Source organism: Malurus melanocephalus, unplaced genomic scaffold (assembly GCF_030028575.1).
Source record: "Malurus melanocephalus ecotype Western Australia unplaced genomic scaffold, MMel_1.1 scaffold_24, whole genome shotgun sequence".
NCBI lineage: Eukaryota > Metazoa > Chordata > Aves > Passeriformes > Maluridae > Malurus > Malurus melanocephalus.
The window spans coordinates 2,251,288-2,271,564 of record NW_026623256.1 but is presented as its reverse complement, the minus strand read 5'-3'; the positions used below and the strand labels follow the sequence as shown (position 1 = coordinate 2,271,564).

General features: G+C 41.5%; 1 protein-coding gene across 6 annotated transcripts in view; it reads right to left on the bottom strand.

The window, feature by feature from the left end:
• Nucleotides 1-3,096: 3,096 nt before the first annotated feature.
• Nucleotides 3,097-20,277, bottom strand: part of SLC6A6 (solute carrier family 6 member 6) — a 54,584-nt gene continuing 37,403 nt past the window's right edge. For all 6 annotated transcript variants that reach the window (XM_057390284.1, XM_057390286.1, XM_057390283.1 and 3 more), the window contains 8 exons: nt 19,301-19,404; nt 19,063-19,187; nt 14,292-14,404; nt 11,508-11,645; nt 10,331-10,433; nt 9,332-9,432; nt 8,483-8,653; nt 3,097-7,031 (listed from right to left, as the gene is read on the bottom strand). In XM_057390284.1, coding sequence (XP_057246267.1) covers nt 6,891-7,031; nt 8,483-8,653; nt 9,332-9,432; nt 10,331-10,433; nt 11,508-11,645; nt 14,292-14,404; nt 19,063-19,187; nt 19,301-19,404 — 996 coding nt within the window. In that variant the 3' untranslated portion in view covers nt 3,097-6,890. The remainder of the gene's footprint in view (nt 7,032-8,482; nt 8,654-9,331; nt 9,433-10,330; nt 10,434-11,507; nt 11,646-14,291; nt 14,405-19,062; nt 19,188-19,300; nt 19,405-20,277) is intronic.

Sequence of the window (20,277 nt, the reverse complement as noted above, 5' to 3'; positions counted from 1 at the left end):
TGACTTAAAAATATCCATATACATTTTATTTATCTAAAAAGCAAAACAGAAACTGCAAAATACAAACATTTACCATATACACAAAGGCTAGGGGGTTTTAGGATTAAATTACACTCCAGGATTTTTTTCAAATACAAATATTCCGTTTTGGAACACACAAAAAATGTTTTAAAATGCTTTAAAAATATTTTTAAGGTTTTTTTTCTTTAAAAAAATTCAGATGACATTTTTAAGGAGGCCATCATCGCCCTCGCCTCCTCGCTGCATGTGCTACTCATTATCACATTACTGTAGTCACAGTTGCTAGGAATTAAAATAATTAAAAAAACACCACTGTTTTTTTAGCCAAATACATCAAACAAGATGGACCACCTCTTACAATGTGAAGTCCCTGGCAACATTATCAGGTAACAGTCACAACATTACACTGGAGAAAAAATAACATCCTATTGAACAACGAGCACTTCAGAACAGTACTGGGATGCTGCGATGCTGAGAGACCAGCGCTGGCTTCCAGGACAGGAGCATGTCATGAACTAACTCAGTTTGCCCCCTCAGGTTTTGTTGTTTTTAATCAGCCTCTCAACATAATTTTGCCACTGTTTGGTTTTTTAATTTTTTTTAAATTTTTTTTCTATATATATTGAAAAAAAATTCAACTCTTTCTAACATCTCAGCTGCAGAAGCAGGTACATTTAGGAACAGTGTGAATCGTGCTCACTGGGCCACAGGGCTGAAGCCTTCCCCCACAAATGCGCACACACACAGCACGTGCACAGCTCCTTTTTTTTTTTTTTTAATTTTTTTAATAGCTTTCTTTTTTTCCCATTATTTCTTCTGATTTCTCAAGTCAGGCCACGTTTTGCCTGCACTGCAAATGGAGAAGTGAGCAGCACCATCCCGCTGTGCACTGCAGAGCCACGGGGAACAAGCCTCCAAAACTCGCCCCTTTAAAATTCTCTTCAATTCACTTTGCTCGTGGTAATTAAATTCTGACACTTTTACCGATTATTTCCAATGAGGACACAGCAGCAACACAAAAAAGCTGTGTCTGCTCTGCCATCCAATAGCCCAACATTACCAGCAGGGTCAGGCTGCTTTCCAGTAACAAACCCTGTCACTGAAGTTTTCCACCTTTGATGGGGATGAGTGGGTGATTTGTTTTCTTAAAGTTTTCAACCTGCAAAATTTTGAGCTCATCCCTGGTTTTGGTGAAATGGTGTCTCAAGCTATTTCTGCTCTTGTTTTAGGACACAAGTAAATTGAAATCACCAATTCCCAATGACAACTGGAAAAAAACCACACAAAGAATGTGACTTTTTCTGTTTATCTTTTAATAGAAACAAACAAATTGATTTTTTTTTTTCAGAGAAGCATTGTCCACGTACACATTTCTTTTGGGCTGGCAGAAAAGAGCCACAGTCCAGTGGAGGGTGTGGGGCTGGATCAGGCAGTTTTCCAGTGGGTTGCTGGTGCTGGTTATACTGAAGTCTCTCTTGAGTAATCTTTCCCATAGACTCAAGTTGACCACTAATACCATAAGGAAATTTTTGTGACCAAAATATGGAGCTCAGAGCACCTCTTTTGCATTAGTTCAAGGGTTTTTTAGGTGTCAAGTGTCACCCAATCAACTAAATACGCCGTTTCTTAAGCTTATCTTTGATTATGAGAAATAAAACAAGCTACCRGGGTCTGACAGTTCCTGACCTTTGCTCATGCAAATATACAAATACACAACTACACGTCAATCCTAACCACAAGGCTTTGGATGCTGATTTTGGAGAAAACAGGTCCAGGGCAGCTGCCTGAACCCACACCACACCCAGCCTCCCATGCCAGGAGCCATGTGGTGTCTGCAAGGAGCCAGGAGAGCTTACAAATCCAACATTAAGGCATCCTTGGAGGGGCCATGGTCCAGGATTTTGTTAGTACTTTCCCTCTTCCACCACCCCCATTTAGGAAAGACCATTTGGACACCCTGGCAGGTTGGCTCTTTGCAGGCAAGTGGTGCCTAAACCTCCTCAATCCTCATCCTGAACAGCTTGGCAAGATTTACACACATGATTTGCAGCCTAGGAATAGAAGCAATGTCCCCACTGTGTGCGTGCATATGAGGGTGGAAGATTTCATCTACTAGTCTACTTAAACACAGATTTATTTTTATTCTTTTTACTGAAAGTGAGCAACTTCCATTGAATCTCCTTGGAAATGATGTCAGGGTCATCTTTCTTCCAAGTGTACTTGAGCTGCTTAACTAACTTGTCCACTGCATTCAATGCACAGCTTATTTAACATTTTATATACATTGTGCCTCCATGAGTGATCCTGCAGGGACCACAAGACATGGGAGCTAATRAGCAGTTATTCAAAAATGTTCAAATCCTTCTCCCACGGCTGGAAGTTTGCCATTGATGCAACAAGTGGGAGCTTTGAACCCAAGTGTGACAAGCACAACCTCAATAAAATGGAAAGTCTCCTTAGCAGAAAAAAAAAAAAAAAAGCCAGACCAGGAGGAGACTTGGAAAAAAATCTATTGAATGGAGATGTCCATGTGTCTTCAGATCTACTTGAGTTATCTAACACTGAGACAAAGAAGAGGAACCAGGAGCATCTGCAGTTGGGAAAGGAGGACGCACACAGGACTGGAAAGGAGTGCAGGAGGTGCTGTCCTGGCAGCTGCAATAAAAGCTCTGCTGATATTGTTGGGGTTTTTTGGTGTTACAGCAACTGTAAGCCTGCTTTTTTTTTTTTTTTTTTTTTTTTTCCTACTTTTCCTTTTTCCTCCAGTCCCCAAGAACAGCAGTGAAAAATCAGTCTTGCCGAGCTGGTCCAGCAGATCATTCCTAACTCCCCTCCACCCCTAATTCCAGGATCTGCACTGCTGCTGCTGTGGGGTGGCCCCAGCACTGTTCTAGATGGCAAATACAGCTGCAAGGCTTTTGTATTTTTATTTACAACACAAGAACAAATCCATTGTGAATCTACTATCTCAAACTTTAAAGAGGACTTTTCTAAGTGTGTGGATCTGTTTGGACCAGATGAAAAGGAAAGCTATGGATGAGAAGGAAAAATAGAATAATAACAACAACAACAATAAAAAACCAGTTCTGTTTATGAAATCATACTGTTTAAATACTGAGATACAGACTACTGGTAAAGTCCCTTACAATAGATGCTCATTCAGAGAGATCATCACTAGTGACAGGTGAACTGAAAAGGCTTGGAAAATCGAGAAAAATAAGAAACAGGTCAGAAAAATCTCATGGGGAAAGTGTTCCCCTCTACATTTCTACTATCTCTTGATTTCAGTTCAGCTGGAAATAAATACTGCTGAAAATCTGCCGTTTTCAAGCCCAGAAGACCCCATGAATACAAAGGTACATGAAACATGTAAAGATGTGCGTTTTGTCTTGGTTATGCTGGCTTAAATCTCAGGGATCTGGTTCTAAAGATCTCACGCCAAAACTGCACTAAGTTTTMCCTAGATCCAAACCAGTTCATCTATGACTAGTCATGATGCTTTAACATAGAGTTCCTCATTTACACAAAACAGGTAAAATAGGTCATAAGAGTTTAAACAAGTAAATATAGGAAAAAATCAGTTGTCTTTGCAGTCAAAATAGGTAGAAAACACAAACTCTTTTTAAAAATTATTTTTAATAAATTTGGCAGAGGATCATGTTGAAATGCAAATTCATCACCAAGAAAAGTTTAGAAATCTGATAAAATCGTTAGGTAAAAACCCCAAACTGTAAAAATGCAAATGTGCTCACTGGAACTCAAACCCCCAGATAAAACAAGAAGAATTGAGTACAATTTTTTTGTTGTTGTGGGAGGGAAGAGGGGAACTGTTTTCCAGAAACAATGATTTCTTGGCTCTTGGTGAGTCCCAGCCCTCCCTTGYAGTCGTGCTGAAGAGCACAGCAGGGCCAGGGAAGCTGACACAGAGAATCTTCGATGAGGTTGTTGCATATGTGTGTGACATTTTCACTTGGAACATGGAAGCGACTGATTTGAATGGCACAGTTTGTATCGAAATGGGGCTGGGTTCTGTTCTCTAGAAGTTGTACTTTGAAAGGTGTAGTATTATCCCTCTGGTTCTGCCCTCAAAGRCACGCTCCACAACACGGGAGATGCCTGAACACCCAGACTCGATGGAGACAGCTTTGATGTAGCCAAACCATGTTTTTCCCTAACTAAATCTTGTCTTAGCTCTAGAGCACAGAAAGTCATGTGCAAGCTATATAATCTCAAACACAGTTGTATGACAATGTATGTATACAAAAAAGGAAATCAATGAAGCATTGGTGTTTCATCTGCACTCACAAAACCCATTAATTTAGACCCCCCTAACCTTCTACTCCCTCTTCACCCGTGCCTGTTTACTGCAGACACTGATTGTAACTCAAAAACGAGAGTCCAAGCTGAAGCCCACYAAGAGAATGATCTTTGGTTACATTTCCTTGCCTTTGAATTTTTGAATAATAAAATTGTTGTATGCATTTTTCTTTATTTTGGGCACATGCGATGACACCTGCTGGCTCTCAGAATTCCTCCTGTGACCTCAGATGGTTTCTGCCACTGGCCCAGCAGATGTCATTATTGTTTGCCATCTTCAGCTGTGCAGAAGTTTCCTTTAGAACTCTCATAATACAGCAACCAGAAAAAAGAAAAAAGTAATTCTACCATGGCTGGTTTTGTTGCTGCAACTCAGCTCTCTGTTGTAAAAGTATCTACAAATTCAAACTAGAAAGATTTGGAAGTTATAGATGTAGCAATGTTTTTCTTTAATTACTAATTATTTTGGTCCATCTCTTAGTTTTAAATCTCCCCGTTTCTGTTCCAGGGAAACCAACAAGTTAAGAAATGTTTGTCTGCTATGGCGAGTTAGCCCACGGGACAAGAAAAAATAAAATAAAACTGCTGTGTAGGAATGTTAAGAACTGTTTATGTTCCTGTTTAAATAAATGACAACGTCTGCCCTGACAGACTAAACTGACAGCAGAATAAGCAGATACAAACTCTGCTTTTGTCAAGCATCACTTCTAAATACCTTTGCATAACTACCTGTGGCATCAAAAGAAAAAAACCTCTCTTCCTCTAATACAATGCCCACAAGATAAGGCTGAGTTTGGCCAGAGAACCTGTTCCCAGCACAACCTGCTCAAGTTTAAGAAATAAGAAAAAAGAAGAAAAAAAAAGAAAAAAAAAAGAAAAAAAAAAGAAAAAGGCTTTTGTCCATGGTTTGGACAGTCTTCAGGGATCCAATTCCCCACGGAAACATTCACCTGCTCTACATGAAGTGGAGCCCCCATTTCTATACTCCTTGTAGTGGTTTCTCTGCATTTCCCAGTCTCACTTGGAATGGTATCCAATTCCTTCTGACRAATACAAAATATTTCAATGTTCCCTTTGCTTTAATTTAAATTCAAAGAGCCCTGTTTCTTCAGCAGATAAAGTTCATAAATATGTTTGACCCCCTAAAAATAAAATAAAATAGAATAAAATAAAGTAAAATAAAATAAAACCATGGTTGMACCCAATGATGAGCAAGGAGACTGGGGGCTCTAGGTCCGCTATTGCTGTTTAGTAACAYGGGACAAGGGACTTACTTAGTCCTTTTGTCTGTTCCTCCAACAGCAATGACCTCCCTCCCCCAAATAAATAAATAAAGCAAATCCTGGTTACTGAACTTGGAAAAGCATTTTTGAGATACATGGATGAAAAGCACCCGTTTGCTGTGTGATATTATTATCATCATTGCTATTATTATTAACAACGTGTTTGTTATCAATACCAGTTACACCAGGTGAATGGTTTTGATCCTCCTATCAGGGATGACCTGGTTTGTGTTCACCTCTGCATGGTCAGAGTCCAGAAGTGAATTTTTTATTTTCCTGCCCCAAACCAAAGGCCAAATGAGGAAGTGAACACCTGAAGCACCCGGAGGGCAGGTGCTGCTTTTCCGCTCTTGGCTGCTCAGTGCTTGCCCGTGCTGCCCTGGGGATGGGTTGCCCTCCCAGTKTGCAGAATTCAAGTTTACACCAGTGCCACCACAACAAAATATGCTCTGCTGGAAAACTCAGAAGCAGGTACTCAACCTCCCTGCTCACACACAAACAGCAGGCATTTCACTTAAGTAAAAAATAACCTAAAAAATCTCAAAAMCAGCAACAACAAAAAAGACTGARCCATRCCAAATCTTGCAAATGCCTTCCTCAAGTCCTCCTACGTTGGTGTGACAGGATCCCAGTGCTGTCCTTAAGAGGGACAGCCACAAGACTTTTCACACCCAGCTTCTCTGCATCCCTTGCAAACTCTCTGCTCCAGCTCTTTGGCTATATCCTTATCCAGGGACTGCACTAAACAAAACTGTACTCACTTCCTAAAGTGACCCTGTCATTTACCACAGTTGAACCAGAGGGTGGAAATACTACACCTTTGAAAATTCTCTTGAAACAGCATTTTTAAAAAAATCATATCTCTCAACAGAGCTCCTTTTGTGTGTTCTGTAGGTTACCCTGCTCCCAACCATACCAGCACCTAAAATTGCTTTCTGAGACTTGAATGTATTGCTGGTAAGACAATCAATTCAAGTGGTAAGGTGTATAATATTTAGAGATAAAGATATATATATTTAAAAAAACCCAATAATAGTAAATTCCTGTAATATGTCTAGTCTGATATGAAAGCTCTCCCTCTACAGAGAGACGTCTGCTGTGATTACCTTACAAAATATTAAAAAAAAAACCACACACAAAAAATAACTTTCTCTGTGAGAAATAAAAATAAATCCTAGTGCAAATATAAAGCTCTGTAAACCTGGTCCTATGAGAATCTATGGTTAGTAAACGGCAGTTAAAGCAGGTTTATCCTCTCACAGAGAGAGCTCACATCATGGTTTCCACAATGATATGAGTTGGCTTGATCAATCCGCCATTCGAAGTTCCATTGGGGCAGAAGGGGGTGCCACTCTCCGTTTCTTTGGACCACCGATTCACTTCCTTGGGGGCAGCCACTGCCTTTATCCTCTGCAAGAGAGAAGGAAAGCAGAGGTGAGATGAGAAGGGGCCTCTGAGCCTCCCCGTGCAGGATGTGGCGTTCCGAGGATGGGGATGGCGCTCCTGGAGCCCATGGCTCTGTAAGGATCTGTGGGATCTGTGCAGCCTTTAACTCCTGCCAGCTGCAGAGCCCAGCCTGAGGCAGGGAAGTCAGACAGGAGGGTATTCCCAGCACTATCCAGCATCCTGCACCTTGGGCTTTCAGCGTCCTTCCTCATTTAGAAACAGCTCTGCCTCTCAGCCCAGCCTGCACTGCCAAGTGGCAACTTCTGTCCTACATCTCAGTTCACAAARGAAGAACTCAGTGGCATCTGACCAGTGTTTACTCTCTTTCCTTTCCTAACATGGTCTTTGAGCWGTGTTTTGGCTACTTTTAGACTTGTCTCTCATGGTGACAATGGTGACAATGTAGGCAGGAAAATTAACTCTTATGCCCTGGCTGCAGCTGAAAAAGACCATTAACACTTGGATGAAAACAAATGCAAGTGTTTTGTGCTCTGCGAAATGTTTGGTTTTGGTATATTTTAAAATTCTATTATCTTTTTTCCTAACCCAAAGTGTCCCACTTTCTTCTCCAAGAATACCCTGAGCTGTATTTAAGGCCGACTCATTCGGCAAAAACAAAACTGATATGAAAACTTAGAAGAGAACTGCTAAGTTTCATGCTTGCACAGCCTCTAAAAACTTTCCACTGCAAGAAAAACAAATTAGAGCAGCACATGCAGAACTGTGAAGGACAGGAGATTGCCTGAAAATTCAAACCCAAGGCAATCTGTGTTGTCAGGTCTGAATCAGACCCAAAGTTTTTCAAATACCACRGCACTCTGGATACAGGTTTCAATTTGAAATAAAATAGAAACACATTAAAAAAGCTAAAAAGTGAAGCTCACTGTTTAAGAGGGTTTGACTTTTATTTAATCCCCCACAGTGAAGGCCATGCCTGAGAGCCACACAATCCACAAGTGTGGATTTCCCTGAAATTCAATGAGATTTTACACAACCAGGTTTGACCCAGCTCTCTCTCTCTCTCTCTCTCTCTCTCTCTCTCTCTGTTTCTCTCTCTTTCTTTTGCTTTCTCAGTGATTTTCAGGATGGTGCTTCTGTGTCCCTGTGGGCTGGAGAAGAGAAACCTGAGACTCAGAAACACTGAAGTCCTTGAGTGTTAGTCTGCACGTGGAGGTAATGATTTGCCAAGCTGGAAGCTGCACAAGTGGGACACGAGTAAATCACTTGCTGTTTATCTGAGGACAGAAGGCTTTGTGTTTGTTCTGTTTCTACTGTTTGCCCAAAGAACAGGTGATCTTTAACAATCTTATTTGCCCTGCCTGGGCAAGGTGGCAGCTTTCCAAGCATTACTTTCTATAAAACACAACAAGTTAAAGCTCCCTTTCTCCTCTAGACAGACAACTGGYTTCTCTTACCTCAATGAGCGACCCATCTGACTGAATGATGCGGATGACCATCACCATAGGGATGCAGATCATGGAGGAAAGGGCAAGACCCCAGCCCAGGCCAATTGCCCAGTCTGGGTATGTGTAGACCTTGTTGTAGGTCAGTGGTTTATACTTGGCCAAAGAAAAGATGAAGCACCCCTGTGGATGAGAAAGGAAAACAAAGTGAGTCTCAAAAAATGCTAAAAGCAGTAGGGCTGGTGCTACGTGGGCCCTGAGGAAGACAGGCAGTGAAAGGCAGAGCTGATGGATACCACATATATTTTAAACCAATAGGGGAATTATTCTTCCATTGAAATCATTGGAAGAGCATCTGCATCTGCTTGCAGCATCTGCTRTGTGATGACAGAGTGCTCAGAGATGGTGCTGAACAGCTGCAGTACACTGCCAGTTCTTTAGGGCTCAAGCATTTGCTGTASACTGCAAGACTGGATGTTCTTTCCACCCAATGAAATACTCCAAGTTGCTCAAGTCTTTTTGTTACAATGGCTTAGCAGTCGTCTRTGTTAAAGTAGGGACTGCTCTTTGGAGAGTGAGTTTTCTCTTCAYGAATGTAGAATTTTGCTAATCTTAAGAAAAATCCACGTAAATGTAGCCAACTGCAATTCATGCAGGTACAGCAGAGAGCAGAGAGCTGTCATGTTAACAGCTGATACCTGAGAACATGAAGTCTTTGAGGGGTATGTTCGAGCCCCCAGCTTCTATCTGCAAATCGACCTCTGAAGCCAACAGCCTTCCCTTGGAGAGTGGCAGCAAGAGGGGGCTCAGCATTGCTAAGCAGAAGATTGAAAGAGCACAGGCTCAAAACACAGCACTCACCAGGCAGAGAACTGGTGTGATCACAATCCAGCTCCATTTCATCCAGGGACCAGGTCTGTATCCAATCATATCCTCAATGGCATCATAAATATTATCAGCGCCTGTAAGAATCCAGCATACAAAAGCCCTGTAAGAACTGTASGATTAAAGCCAAGGGATATTTAAAGGGAGATGAAGGTGTCAGATGTATTCTTCACATGCTTCCCACAGCTGCGAAGTCCAAGATGATTTTCTTGAGAAGCTCAGAGTTTAGGGGACTCTCTCATCCCAGCCCTCCCCTCAATGTTCAGCTGCAGGAGTGTGATGCTAATCCCTCCTGCTTGTCACACACCCTCTCCTCTCTCCAGACTCTCACTGAACATCCCAGAGGGATCACCATGGGAAGGACTTGACAGCAAACRGTGCACCTGCTTCTACAGAAATCTGACTGGGGCAAAATGATGGCTTTGTTTGCTTTGCCTTTCTGAGGAGATGGAACATGTGGAGAATCAGGTAAATGACCAGTGCTCATCAGCAAACAAGTGATTATTGCCCAGCCACAGCTCAGGCAGCTACAGAGGCCCCTGTCAGAYCTTGGAACTTGGCATTGCCTAAAAATAATGGGGTAGAATACACTTTCAGCTCTCTTTTTGTGCTTTCTGTTTGGTTGGCTTGTCCCCACGGACAGTGCAGCTCTGAAAGGAAATTCTCTGAGAGACAAACAGAAATTTTCAYGGCTGGCCACTCTTTCAACTCTCACCTCTAAACTTAACACATGAAAATGCTTAATTGTGCCCTTATTAATTAGCAATGGAAAAATACTCATTTTCTGTAGAAAAAAAAAACCCTGGAGGTTGGCTTAATCCCAGATGCAAATTTGCTTCCAAGAGGTCAGGGCAAATTTATATTAATGGCTTGTGTCTGCTGCTGGGAAGAAGACTCTGGGGTGGCTSATTAAATATTTGGGTAGCAAAATTGTCACTGACTGATCAAAAGGTATCAGATGGGCTTATCACTTACCATAAACCCAGGCTACAGCAATACATTCAAAGAATGCAACCCACAAAAGGCATACACCACTAGCTGCATAGTAGTCAAAGAGTTGAAAAACATACATGCCACCCTGTAAAAGAGAGACACAATTGGTTAGGATCCAACAGGAAAAAAATCCCTAAGAATTCAGGCCCAGCTCYCAGTAACAGCCACCAACACATCCCAATGATTCCTGTCCAACAAGAAGCARCATCAAGCAAGTAGGTAAGGTAAATATTTGGCATTACCTTCCCCAGGGAATATGCATGTTTACTACAGGAAGAATTCCAAACAAGACAATGATTAAACAAAATTAAGCCACTTAGTATAATCTACTGAGACACTTAAATCTTCCCTTCTTACAAATATTTTAGGATTGGCACTGTAAAGAAATAAATTATATAAAGAAATAAATTATATAAAGAAATAATATATAAAGAAATAAATTAGCACCTTCAAAAGACCAGAAATGAAAGTCAGCTAATCAGGAGGGTCTTCATTTATTTATTGAGTCAAAAGTCTACTTTAATAAAAGTTCATTTTTTGTTTTATAACTGTTTATATTCTGCTGTTAGACTCTGCTCTCACTACACTGCATTTCCACTTGAAACACTGTGGGGTTTGGGCAGCTCTGTTACAGGTACTATTTTATCTCCCACACTCATGCTGTTCCAGTTGTTTTTAAAATCTGASTTGGATTTTATTTTGAAGATAAATATCACAACAGTGCAGGCACTGGAACATACTCCTGTCTTGTTTATACTAGAACTAATCCAGTGGTATTTAATGAATTCTAATCTTTGTAACTAAGATAAAAATCTCTTTTCCTGCATGCCACTGGATGGATTCTTAATGTGCTCTGCTGAAGGTTTCGTATACATTTCATCATTTAGAGCTAGATGTTAATATTCATACTCATGTTGACTGGTGCCTGAGGTCAGATTGAATTTAATGTGATTTCATGTCTCTGTTCCTGTGACTGAAAAACAAAGGCATACATAACTCCCATTGAAAATGCTTTCAGATCTAGGGATGAAAGATGCTCTGCCCATCTGAGAAGCACTTCTTCTCTGAGTGGCTAATTCTTTACAGTCCCAATCACAGCTAAAAGTGGCCTGGAAAATGGCTAAAAAAGAAGGCAATTTGCAGCACTGGCACTACTCACCTCAGTCACCATAGTTAGTCCCATAAGATAGCTAAGGAAACACACTATAGCGATGAAGATTTCCCGTCGGTAACCCTTCCTTAGGAAGGATGGGTGCAGATCAACTAATGACGTGATCTGTCCTTCAACTTCAACAAACTGCAGGGGGAAAGAGCAGCAGAGAAATGGAAGATTATTACCTGCCATGAGTTCATCCAGACTCCTACCTGAACACACCCACCCCAGCAACACCCCAGGTCGGGTGTGTGTGCACAGAGCTGTACTCTGTGCTGCTCTGAACAAAGAAACAGAAGCCATTCCTTTGTAACCCTGAGGYTGGAGTGTGGGGGTAGTGTTCAGGTTAGAACAAGCTTTCAGAATTTCTTTTTATTTCCTAGAAGCCTTATGAGCTACCAAAGGGGCTCTAGAAATGCAAGCCACAAGGATGAAGGTTAATTGGATGGCAGGAAGGCACTTATGTGGCTTTTATAGTGTTGCTGTTCTAGATGAATTCAGGATGTATGCTAGAAAAGAGGCAGAGGTAAAACACTCAAAAAAACCCCAAGCTAGGAGAGCACCTCACAGCCTTTTTCTGATCTGCCAGGAAAYCTCACAAGTACTAGTTAGATTAATTCCAAAATTTGATATAATTCTACTCTTGGGTTGGTTAGTGCAAATCCAGCCAAGGGAAAGCAGACCTTGATGTGAAATATCAGCTTTTTGTCCTTTCAGGAGCTGTCAGCAGAGTATCTCTGACTGAGGCTCTGGGTACTTCTGCAGCAATAATGGAGCTGTTCATACAGTCCCCATTCAATGATTTGGCAAACTATTTGCACTTCTAAACCAAAAATAAAGCTCTGAATAAATGAGCTAAAAGTCTTTATCTACCTTCATGATAACTGTATTTATACTTATATACTTATACTTGCCTTTGGAAAACTATACAACTGTGTAACTTGAGTTAAGCAAACAACCCAAACTGGATTTGAATAAAAGTTTAAAGTTAATAAAAAACCAGATCTTTTTGCCYATGAGGAAAGCAACTACTGAACTTCCCCAAATGAAACCATGGAAGGGATCTTTTGACAAATCTGTACGTATAAGCTGGCAAGGTACAAAAGCACCAAGCCCACTGAAGCCATGAGGATACAGGTAGGAATGATCTTCACTATAAGTAGATACATTATCTTCACTAACACCTTATCATGGGGAATCTATGACAGAGATTGTTTCAGGAAAAGCTGAATTTTCCTGCCTGGCACCTCACTGCTCTTACAGTGGCCAGAAATGCSCTATAACAACCCTACCCTCTTTCTGAAGCTCTGTTTTGGAAATACAGATTGTCCTGTGAACAGATTTTGCCCTCCACCAAATTTTGTTGCCTCCTGTCTTGTTACTTGGACTTTTGTAAAACTGGTTTTCTTTTTAAATGCAACTTTTCCTTTGAGCTGATTTGATCTGAAACTGCTCCGGCATTCCAGAAAGCTGCTTGACTGCACTCCAAAAAACCAGAGGGGTGGAGGAGAGAAATTAAGCGCTCCAATTAGTTTTAATCATTCTGCRCAGTGAGGAGCTTTTTGAAATTACTAGACAGCTTCCAATTTGCATAAGCATAGGGTTGCTGAACCACAGCATTGGGTACTTTCACATTTACTTTGGAGCAGTTGAGAGCTGCTCACTAGAGTTCAAAGATTAAGCCATCAAGAGCAATTTAGGGCAAATGAAATAAACATAAAAAGGCAGAGATTAAGCACACAACAACYGGGTAAAAAATCCATTTACAGAGCTCTCCTCATATGAAAGACCATTTAGGCTACAGAAACATTTCAGCCTTATGCATACATATTTTTTTTTTAATCTTAGTGACTTTCCATTTGAGTGCAGAAAGCTTTGGCAATTTTGAATGTGTAGTTACTGCCTAATCCCTGGTCACCCATGTTTCCTTGTAAGTAGTCTRTCTAGAAATGATTTACAGGTTCCTTGGCAGTATGTAGCCCAACATTCCTACAAGTAACCACTGGGAAAAATAACTTAACTTCCTGGACTGAACTTTTTGATTTTTTTTTCAAACTCACTAATTAATAGCAGTGWGTGCTATAAAATTAGTACAGCTGGAATCTGAGATGCTTTCTGGCCTGTTTGGAGGTACTGAATGCACGCTGCTGATGTGAAAGTCAGCGGGATCCCACATTGCTCAGCACCTCCAAGCCCAAGGCCACCAAAAAAGGCTGCAGCTTTGTCCTCTCACTGCTCTTGAAGCCACCCTGGATATACTGTACCAAACATTTTGTGCTTTTTGTACCTCAGACAACTTTGCTTTTCTTTTTTGGCACTTGGCAACTATTAAAGCCCATACTCAAGCAGTTATTAATTGTTAGTGTTTTAATGATGGTACGTACACCCTGCAGGTGATGCAATGGCACAAAGCGCTCAGTGGAACAGACTGCTGCAACTCTTGATGTTTTAAAATGATTAAGCTTTTCTCCAAAGTAAGAAAATACTGCACTGAAACCAAAATGGTGGTATTTTGGGGCCAGACTAGGACTGAAAWTTAGGTTAAGGAGTACTATCCTGTTGTGGTAGACCCCACTAATTACTGATGACAAAGATATACTGCACAGCACCATATTATGAAGTGACAAAGATTGATCAAGTGCAGCCCCTACATTAAAAAGCAACCCAGACAAATTTCTCTCAAGCAGCATTAGGGTATTCTCTTCTTAATTCATGCCTGTAAAACCAGCTTTTCCTCAGTCAGCAGAGCTGACACARTAAGTCACCCATCCCTTAACCATTTGTACTAACCTGGCTATCCAGTCCAAGCAACAGAAGCATAATAAAAAAAAGGATTGCCCAAAAGGTGGGCAGTGGCATCATGGACACAGCTTTTGGGTAGGCAATGAAGGCCAGGCCTGGACCTAGAGAAAGAGAAAATAGGCAGGGGGAAGGGAAGGGAAGAACAGTAGTAAGTACCAGCTCTTTGGTAAAGGCAGCCACCCTCAAATTCAGGAATGCCTGGTTCCGTTCAGATAAATCCAAACGCAGCTGGAAATACCAGAAGTGAAACAGTTTGGCTCTTTTATCTGAAATCGAAGCACGCATGACTACAGCAGAAACCACAGGCAAACCCCCGAGGCCAGTGCTAACTGATCTCCAGTTTCAACATCTGTCTCAAACATGCCAGCAATGGAGGTGTCTTACACCTGCCCCGCACGGACACAGGGCAGTCTTGGGGGCTGGGGGGAGAAGGGGTGACCCAAGGGAATGGCAGAATCCCACTGCTAGCCCACGTGGTCATGATGAAGATGGTGATGATGAAACTCTTTTGCATGCAGGGAAGGGGACTCTGCTATAAACATTCCCTGGGATCTCCACTAATGCAACCACTGTAGGCCTCCCTCTGTATGCAACCTCCAAACCCTGCATGGCTTTTCTAAAGCAGGATTTGCACTCCAAGGAGTTTGCTCCTTCATTTCTGCAARCCCTCCCTGCTGCACTGAGTGATCAGGCTACTCCTAATTTTATCTGAAATTTTTAACTGAAAWAAAGCTTCTTGCTGTTAGGAACTGCTGGGGTGTGAAACCACTCTGTGTAAAACTGGTTCCCCGTGGTGTCACATCATCTGCCCCTATCCAGGCCAGCCTATACGGACCTGCCACAGTGACACTGAGGGTGACCATCATCAGCCCCAACCACAGGATGGGTTGCAAGTGTAGGAGAACCAGTGGGGCTGAGTGCCCAGGTTGTCTGCCCTGGAGCCCAAAGTGTGGATGCTTCTCCCTATATGGGATCTTGCTTGACCTGCGACCAAATGTCACCTCACTTGTCCTCACACACGGAGCACACAGGCAATGCTCATCTCAAGAGGCACCCTCACCTGGAGCACGTGTTAACAGCTATCCTTTAGGAGAGCTTTTGTGGAGAGAGGAAGAGCCCTCCAGCAGTGGGAGACAGGAACACCAGCAACCCAGCATTTACATCAGGCTCTCAGAGGAGATGAATGAATTTGGTGAGGCTGACAAAAAGTTCTGAGGGCAGATTTAAATTCAGAGTGAAACCAGGAATGCCTGGCTCATCTGCTTTGTAACTTTGAGGAGCCTTSAAAGTGCCAGTTTTCAAGTGGATTTATGTAATTTTCAATGGGAAAAGGAATTTTTTAAAAAGATGCTGCAGTGTGGGGCCAAAAAATCTTATCTCTGATCTATATAAAACAATCTCTAACACTACTCTTCCTACCTCCCACTTTTTCTTTCCAACAAGAAAGATGGAAAAAGAAGCAAGAGAAAGAGGTAAAACATGATGACTTTTTTTTCAAACTAAAGAAAACTTGATGTCACTGAAAATATTTGAACATAAATAAATACAAATTAGCCAACAATCAAGCAACTAATTTTATTTTAAATGAAACACCACTAAGATTTTATATAACAGAAGATAGCAAAAAATTGGTGAATGCCTTAAATTTGGGGGGGGGGGGGCTTTGGTTTTTTCCCCCCTTAACTCAGTGGATACAGTGGATCCTCTCTGAGGGAGAGCTGATACCAGATGGCATTTGCAGCTGATCTGTGCAATTAATGAGACAGATGTAAAACTGCTCTCCTCAAAATTTGCTGCAATGCCGTATGCTTTGGCCACTGAAACTGTTCTTGCACTGTGATACCAACTAATACCAAGTGCCCTAAGCCCTGAGCTAATTTTGATTTTCCTTTGAAACTAAGTGTTGAAATATAAAATGTCCATGTGAAAGAAAATGTTCCTGGCAAGCCCTCAACTGAAACATAAATAATCTAAAAACTGTACTTAATTTGAAACCCTGTTGTTTTGAAGGGTGTTTTGCAAAAGTGCAGTACTTGTGGCTGCTATTAAAAGCCAGTGAGTACTGCCATGATCCCAGCCCACACGTTGGCCAATTGCCATGGAGTGCTGTGGCATGGCTGGAGATCTGCAGAGGCAGAGATCGGGCAGGCATCAGGAAACCCAAGGCACTACTGTCAGAGCAGCTTAATCTGAATTTGTTTGCAAATGGAATTAAAAAAAAAAAGAAAAGAGAAAAAAGAAATCAAATCTTCTGCTGGTTTAACAATGCTACAAGTCACATGGGTGGTAAAGTAYTTTTTCCAGCCAAGTAGGCTGCATGGATTAGATGGGATTCACTATGGTTTTGTTGAGCCCCCACTGCTTTCCTTTCTATCTATAAAAGAATTTCAGTGGAGGGGAGGGGGGGGAGGAAAAAAATATTTATTAAAAGTATGCTTTCACTGAGAAGCCAGAGAAACTGAGTTAACTGTTGAGTAAAGCTGCTAAAGGCAGTGAAGGCCAGCAGTGACCAGTGCTTTCAGCAGGAGCCAGCTCTGGCTGACAAATGTGTCCCGGGCACATGGCACCAACACTGAATTTGGCACTGGGAAAAAATGTGGCCATGAGATTCTGCTGTCAGCAAATTTGTTGATGTTCCCGTGGCTTCAGGMGGGCAAACAAATGGTGTCCTGGATAGGGCAAGAGGAATGTAACTCACTGGGCAGAGATGGGGTCTCAGCCCTGCGGACAACGGCCTCCACCAGGAGCTGCAGAGCTGCTGCTCACGGTTCTCCTGAACCTGGGGAGCAGTTCTGACCTTGCATCAAAAGAAACCACAAAAGGCAAGGCCAGAAAAGGGAGGCTCAAGCACCTGCAGAATCACTCTGTGCTGAGAAGCAGCAAGGAGAGCTTCCCCCAGAGCCCCATGCAGGCCCTGGGACACTCATCCCAGGGGGACCAAGTGTCTTCAGGAGCTCTGCACTTATCTCTCTGCAAAAGGCAGCACGGAAACACATGGGGAGTGGTTTGGATATTTTTGGATAATTTCAGCGGTGTTTACTGTCATGTGAAAATGTCCCCTAGGACTCAGCCAAAGACCAGCAGGGATGGGCACCCACTGCATGGTGAGACACCTATCTCTGGCCATTGGTGACATGGATTTAAATAAAGGAGAAGACAACAAAATATGCAAAAAAAAAATCAAAAGCCAAATTCAGAAGCTAATCAATGGCCTTGCTGTCCCTATAATAAGCTATTAAACCCCTCCTTTAAAAAAGTGGTTTTTGAGGTGTTGAAAAAGTTCTACATAAACACTAAGTCTGTGAGTCAACTTGTGTTTAAACATTTAACATTTCAATGTTACTATAGAATTGTTTAATTCTAAAAATGTCAAGTGACAGGAATATAGCTGCCCATATCAGAGATTTAATAATAAAAATTAGAATAAATACTGACTAAATAAAAACCTAATTTACAAATACTTAAAAATACTGCTCTTGGAATTCATCCACCTACATATATATAAAAAAATAGGGCTATTTATGATTCATTCAATAGGATTATTCCCTTGCTTCCTGTTTCCTAATAAAGCAATCAACCTTCGATCAAAATAAGCATTATGGCCAAGATTGTTACTAATTGCAYTTGCAAGAGCTATGCCAATTTCAGCCACCCAAGAATCCAGCAGGGCCATCAATGTCATTAGCTTTTCATTAGCCCTTGTGAAGTGAGATTTTTTTAAAAGACTTAACTCCCAGAGCCATGTGATTAGAAGATATATTGACATTTTCATTTTAATAGCATGTTTGCAGAAGAAAGCTTTAAAATACTATGCACGTGAATTAAAAATGCTCAAAAAAATCAGAAAAAAAGTCAAAAGTGCACTCAGGTGACACTGTTATTATTTTAATCTGATTAACTTTAAGCCTCATGGCTGTCAAGGCCTGATTCATCACTTTTCCATGGTAATTCCCAACTAATCTGTCTGTTCTATGTGAAAACCTGCCCTCATGGACAAGATATGCACAGAGGAAAAATATGATCTGTTCTGTTTGAGATAGGGCCACAAGCTATGAGGATTTAGCTTCTACATCTGCATGTATGTAGTTGAATATTAATGGAAAGGGCACTTCTTTAATAAGGGAGGAACCTAAGTGTATATCATGTTTCAAAATGCATTTTGACAGTGCTGTCAACCTCACCCTGAAACTATAGAGGACAAATGCAGGACTGCAACAGCTAGAGYTCCTGTGGGTGAAATGGTCCACAAAACCCTGGAGATGGAGCTCTCCAACTTCTCTTGCCTTTCAGTGAGATTTGGGAATGTCTGTGTGTGTCCCTTCAAAAGGCCAAGGTACTAATCCTACTCTAGTGCTGCGAGCAAAAAACTATGAAAAATACATAAACACTGGCAATTTGCACTGGAATGAAAATAAAAGTAGTCTGAAAAAAAGGATGGAATAAATTCTCAAATCAATGACATTTCAGACCCTAGATAATGGTGTAGTTGTCTTAGCTGTAATCTCAACTCAAATGGATTAGCACACTCTAGGAAATGTGTTTGCTGCCCTGTTAATCAAGACAGAGTAAACAGTACAACCCCGGCAAACCCTCACTGCTCTAGATTAAAGCCCAAATCAACAACGTGCTTATTTTTTCTGGCAATTATGGGAAATCTTGCTCTGTTTTATCACTTAGATGTTAGCTGATTGGGTCTGCAGAACTTTGCTCACACGCTGGGCGGCAGTGCCCACCACCACTGCCACCAACACCATCGTACCTGACTCTGCCACATCAGCAATGTTCACCCCTTGCTCTTGTGCCATGAAGCCCAGGACGGAAAAAATTGCGAAGCCAGACACAAAACTGGTACCACTGTTCAGGCATCCCAGCAGCAAACAGTCCCTAAGTCACACATATGTCATGGAGCAAGTTAATTAAAAAAAAATTAACCCATTGTCCCTACTTTATTTATATCATTTAGCTAAAACACTAAACCCCCTTGGATGGAAACTTGCCTATAGCAGTTGTATTTGTACTTGTTGTAGCTCCCCAGGGAAATCATTGCTCCTAAGCAGATTGCATATGAGAAGAAGATTTGTGTCCCTGCATCTATCCAGACCTAAAGGGAAAGACAGAAATACTGTTATTATCAGCACTGTTGCATTGCAACACTCAACACAAACACACAGTTCAAAGTTAGCAAAATCAACAAAACAATTGTTTCCATTGAGGGTGAGAGCTAAAGGACTGGGGAAACAGGGGAAGAGAACAACACATTTGCAAGTTTGGCTTTCAGAAGAAAAAGAAAATTGTTAGCATCAGAACCCAGAAGAACATAATCTCTACAACAGTTCCTGTTTCCCCTCCCCAGAGATGCTCAATATTTCTACTTTCTTAGTCATTCAGCTGATCCTTCCTGTTGGCGCAACAATAAACGTGTTTCAGTGCAATAGGAAATGCAGAAGTATTTATAACATTGCTCATTTCTCTTGTAACTCATTTCAGTTAAGAGTCAGCCGACAGATTCCTTAAACTGAGGATGTGAAAAGCTTGAGAAACAGGTTTGTGTATTTGGTTTGTTTATTTTTCTAGCTTTCTGGTTGCTTTTGTACCTGTTCAAATGCAAGATAAAAAGCCATAGGGGTGGGGGAAAAACAAGCAAAATACAATGAACTTTTTAAGATATATATCTGATCTTGGTCTCATGATTCTTTGTCCTGATTACATTAAAAAAAAAACACATACAGAGTGAAATAACCTTACACTATGATCTTCTTGGCTAGTAAATACATAGCAAGCTATCAAAACACATCCTCTGAATCCCATCTGTTCTCTTCTTTCTGCGAATCCAAGTCTGCTAACACCAGTGGAAACCACCAAGGAGTCAGAGAAAGTGAGAATGCAGACTGAGGACCATTACCTCCTCCCTCCCACCATCACTTCCCAGCACCTTGCTGACTACTGTCTCCTCGGAGTGATGCTGCTGCTAGAC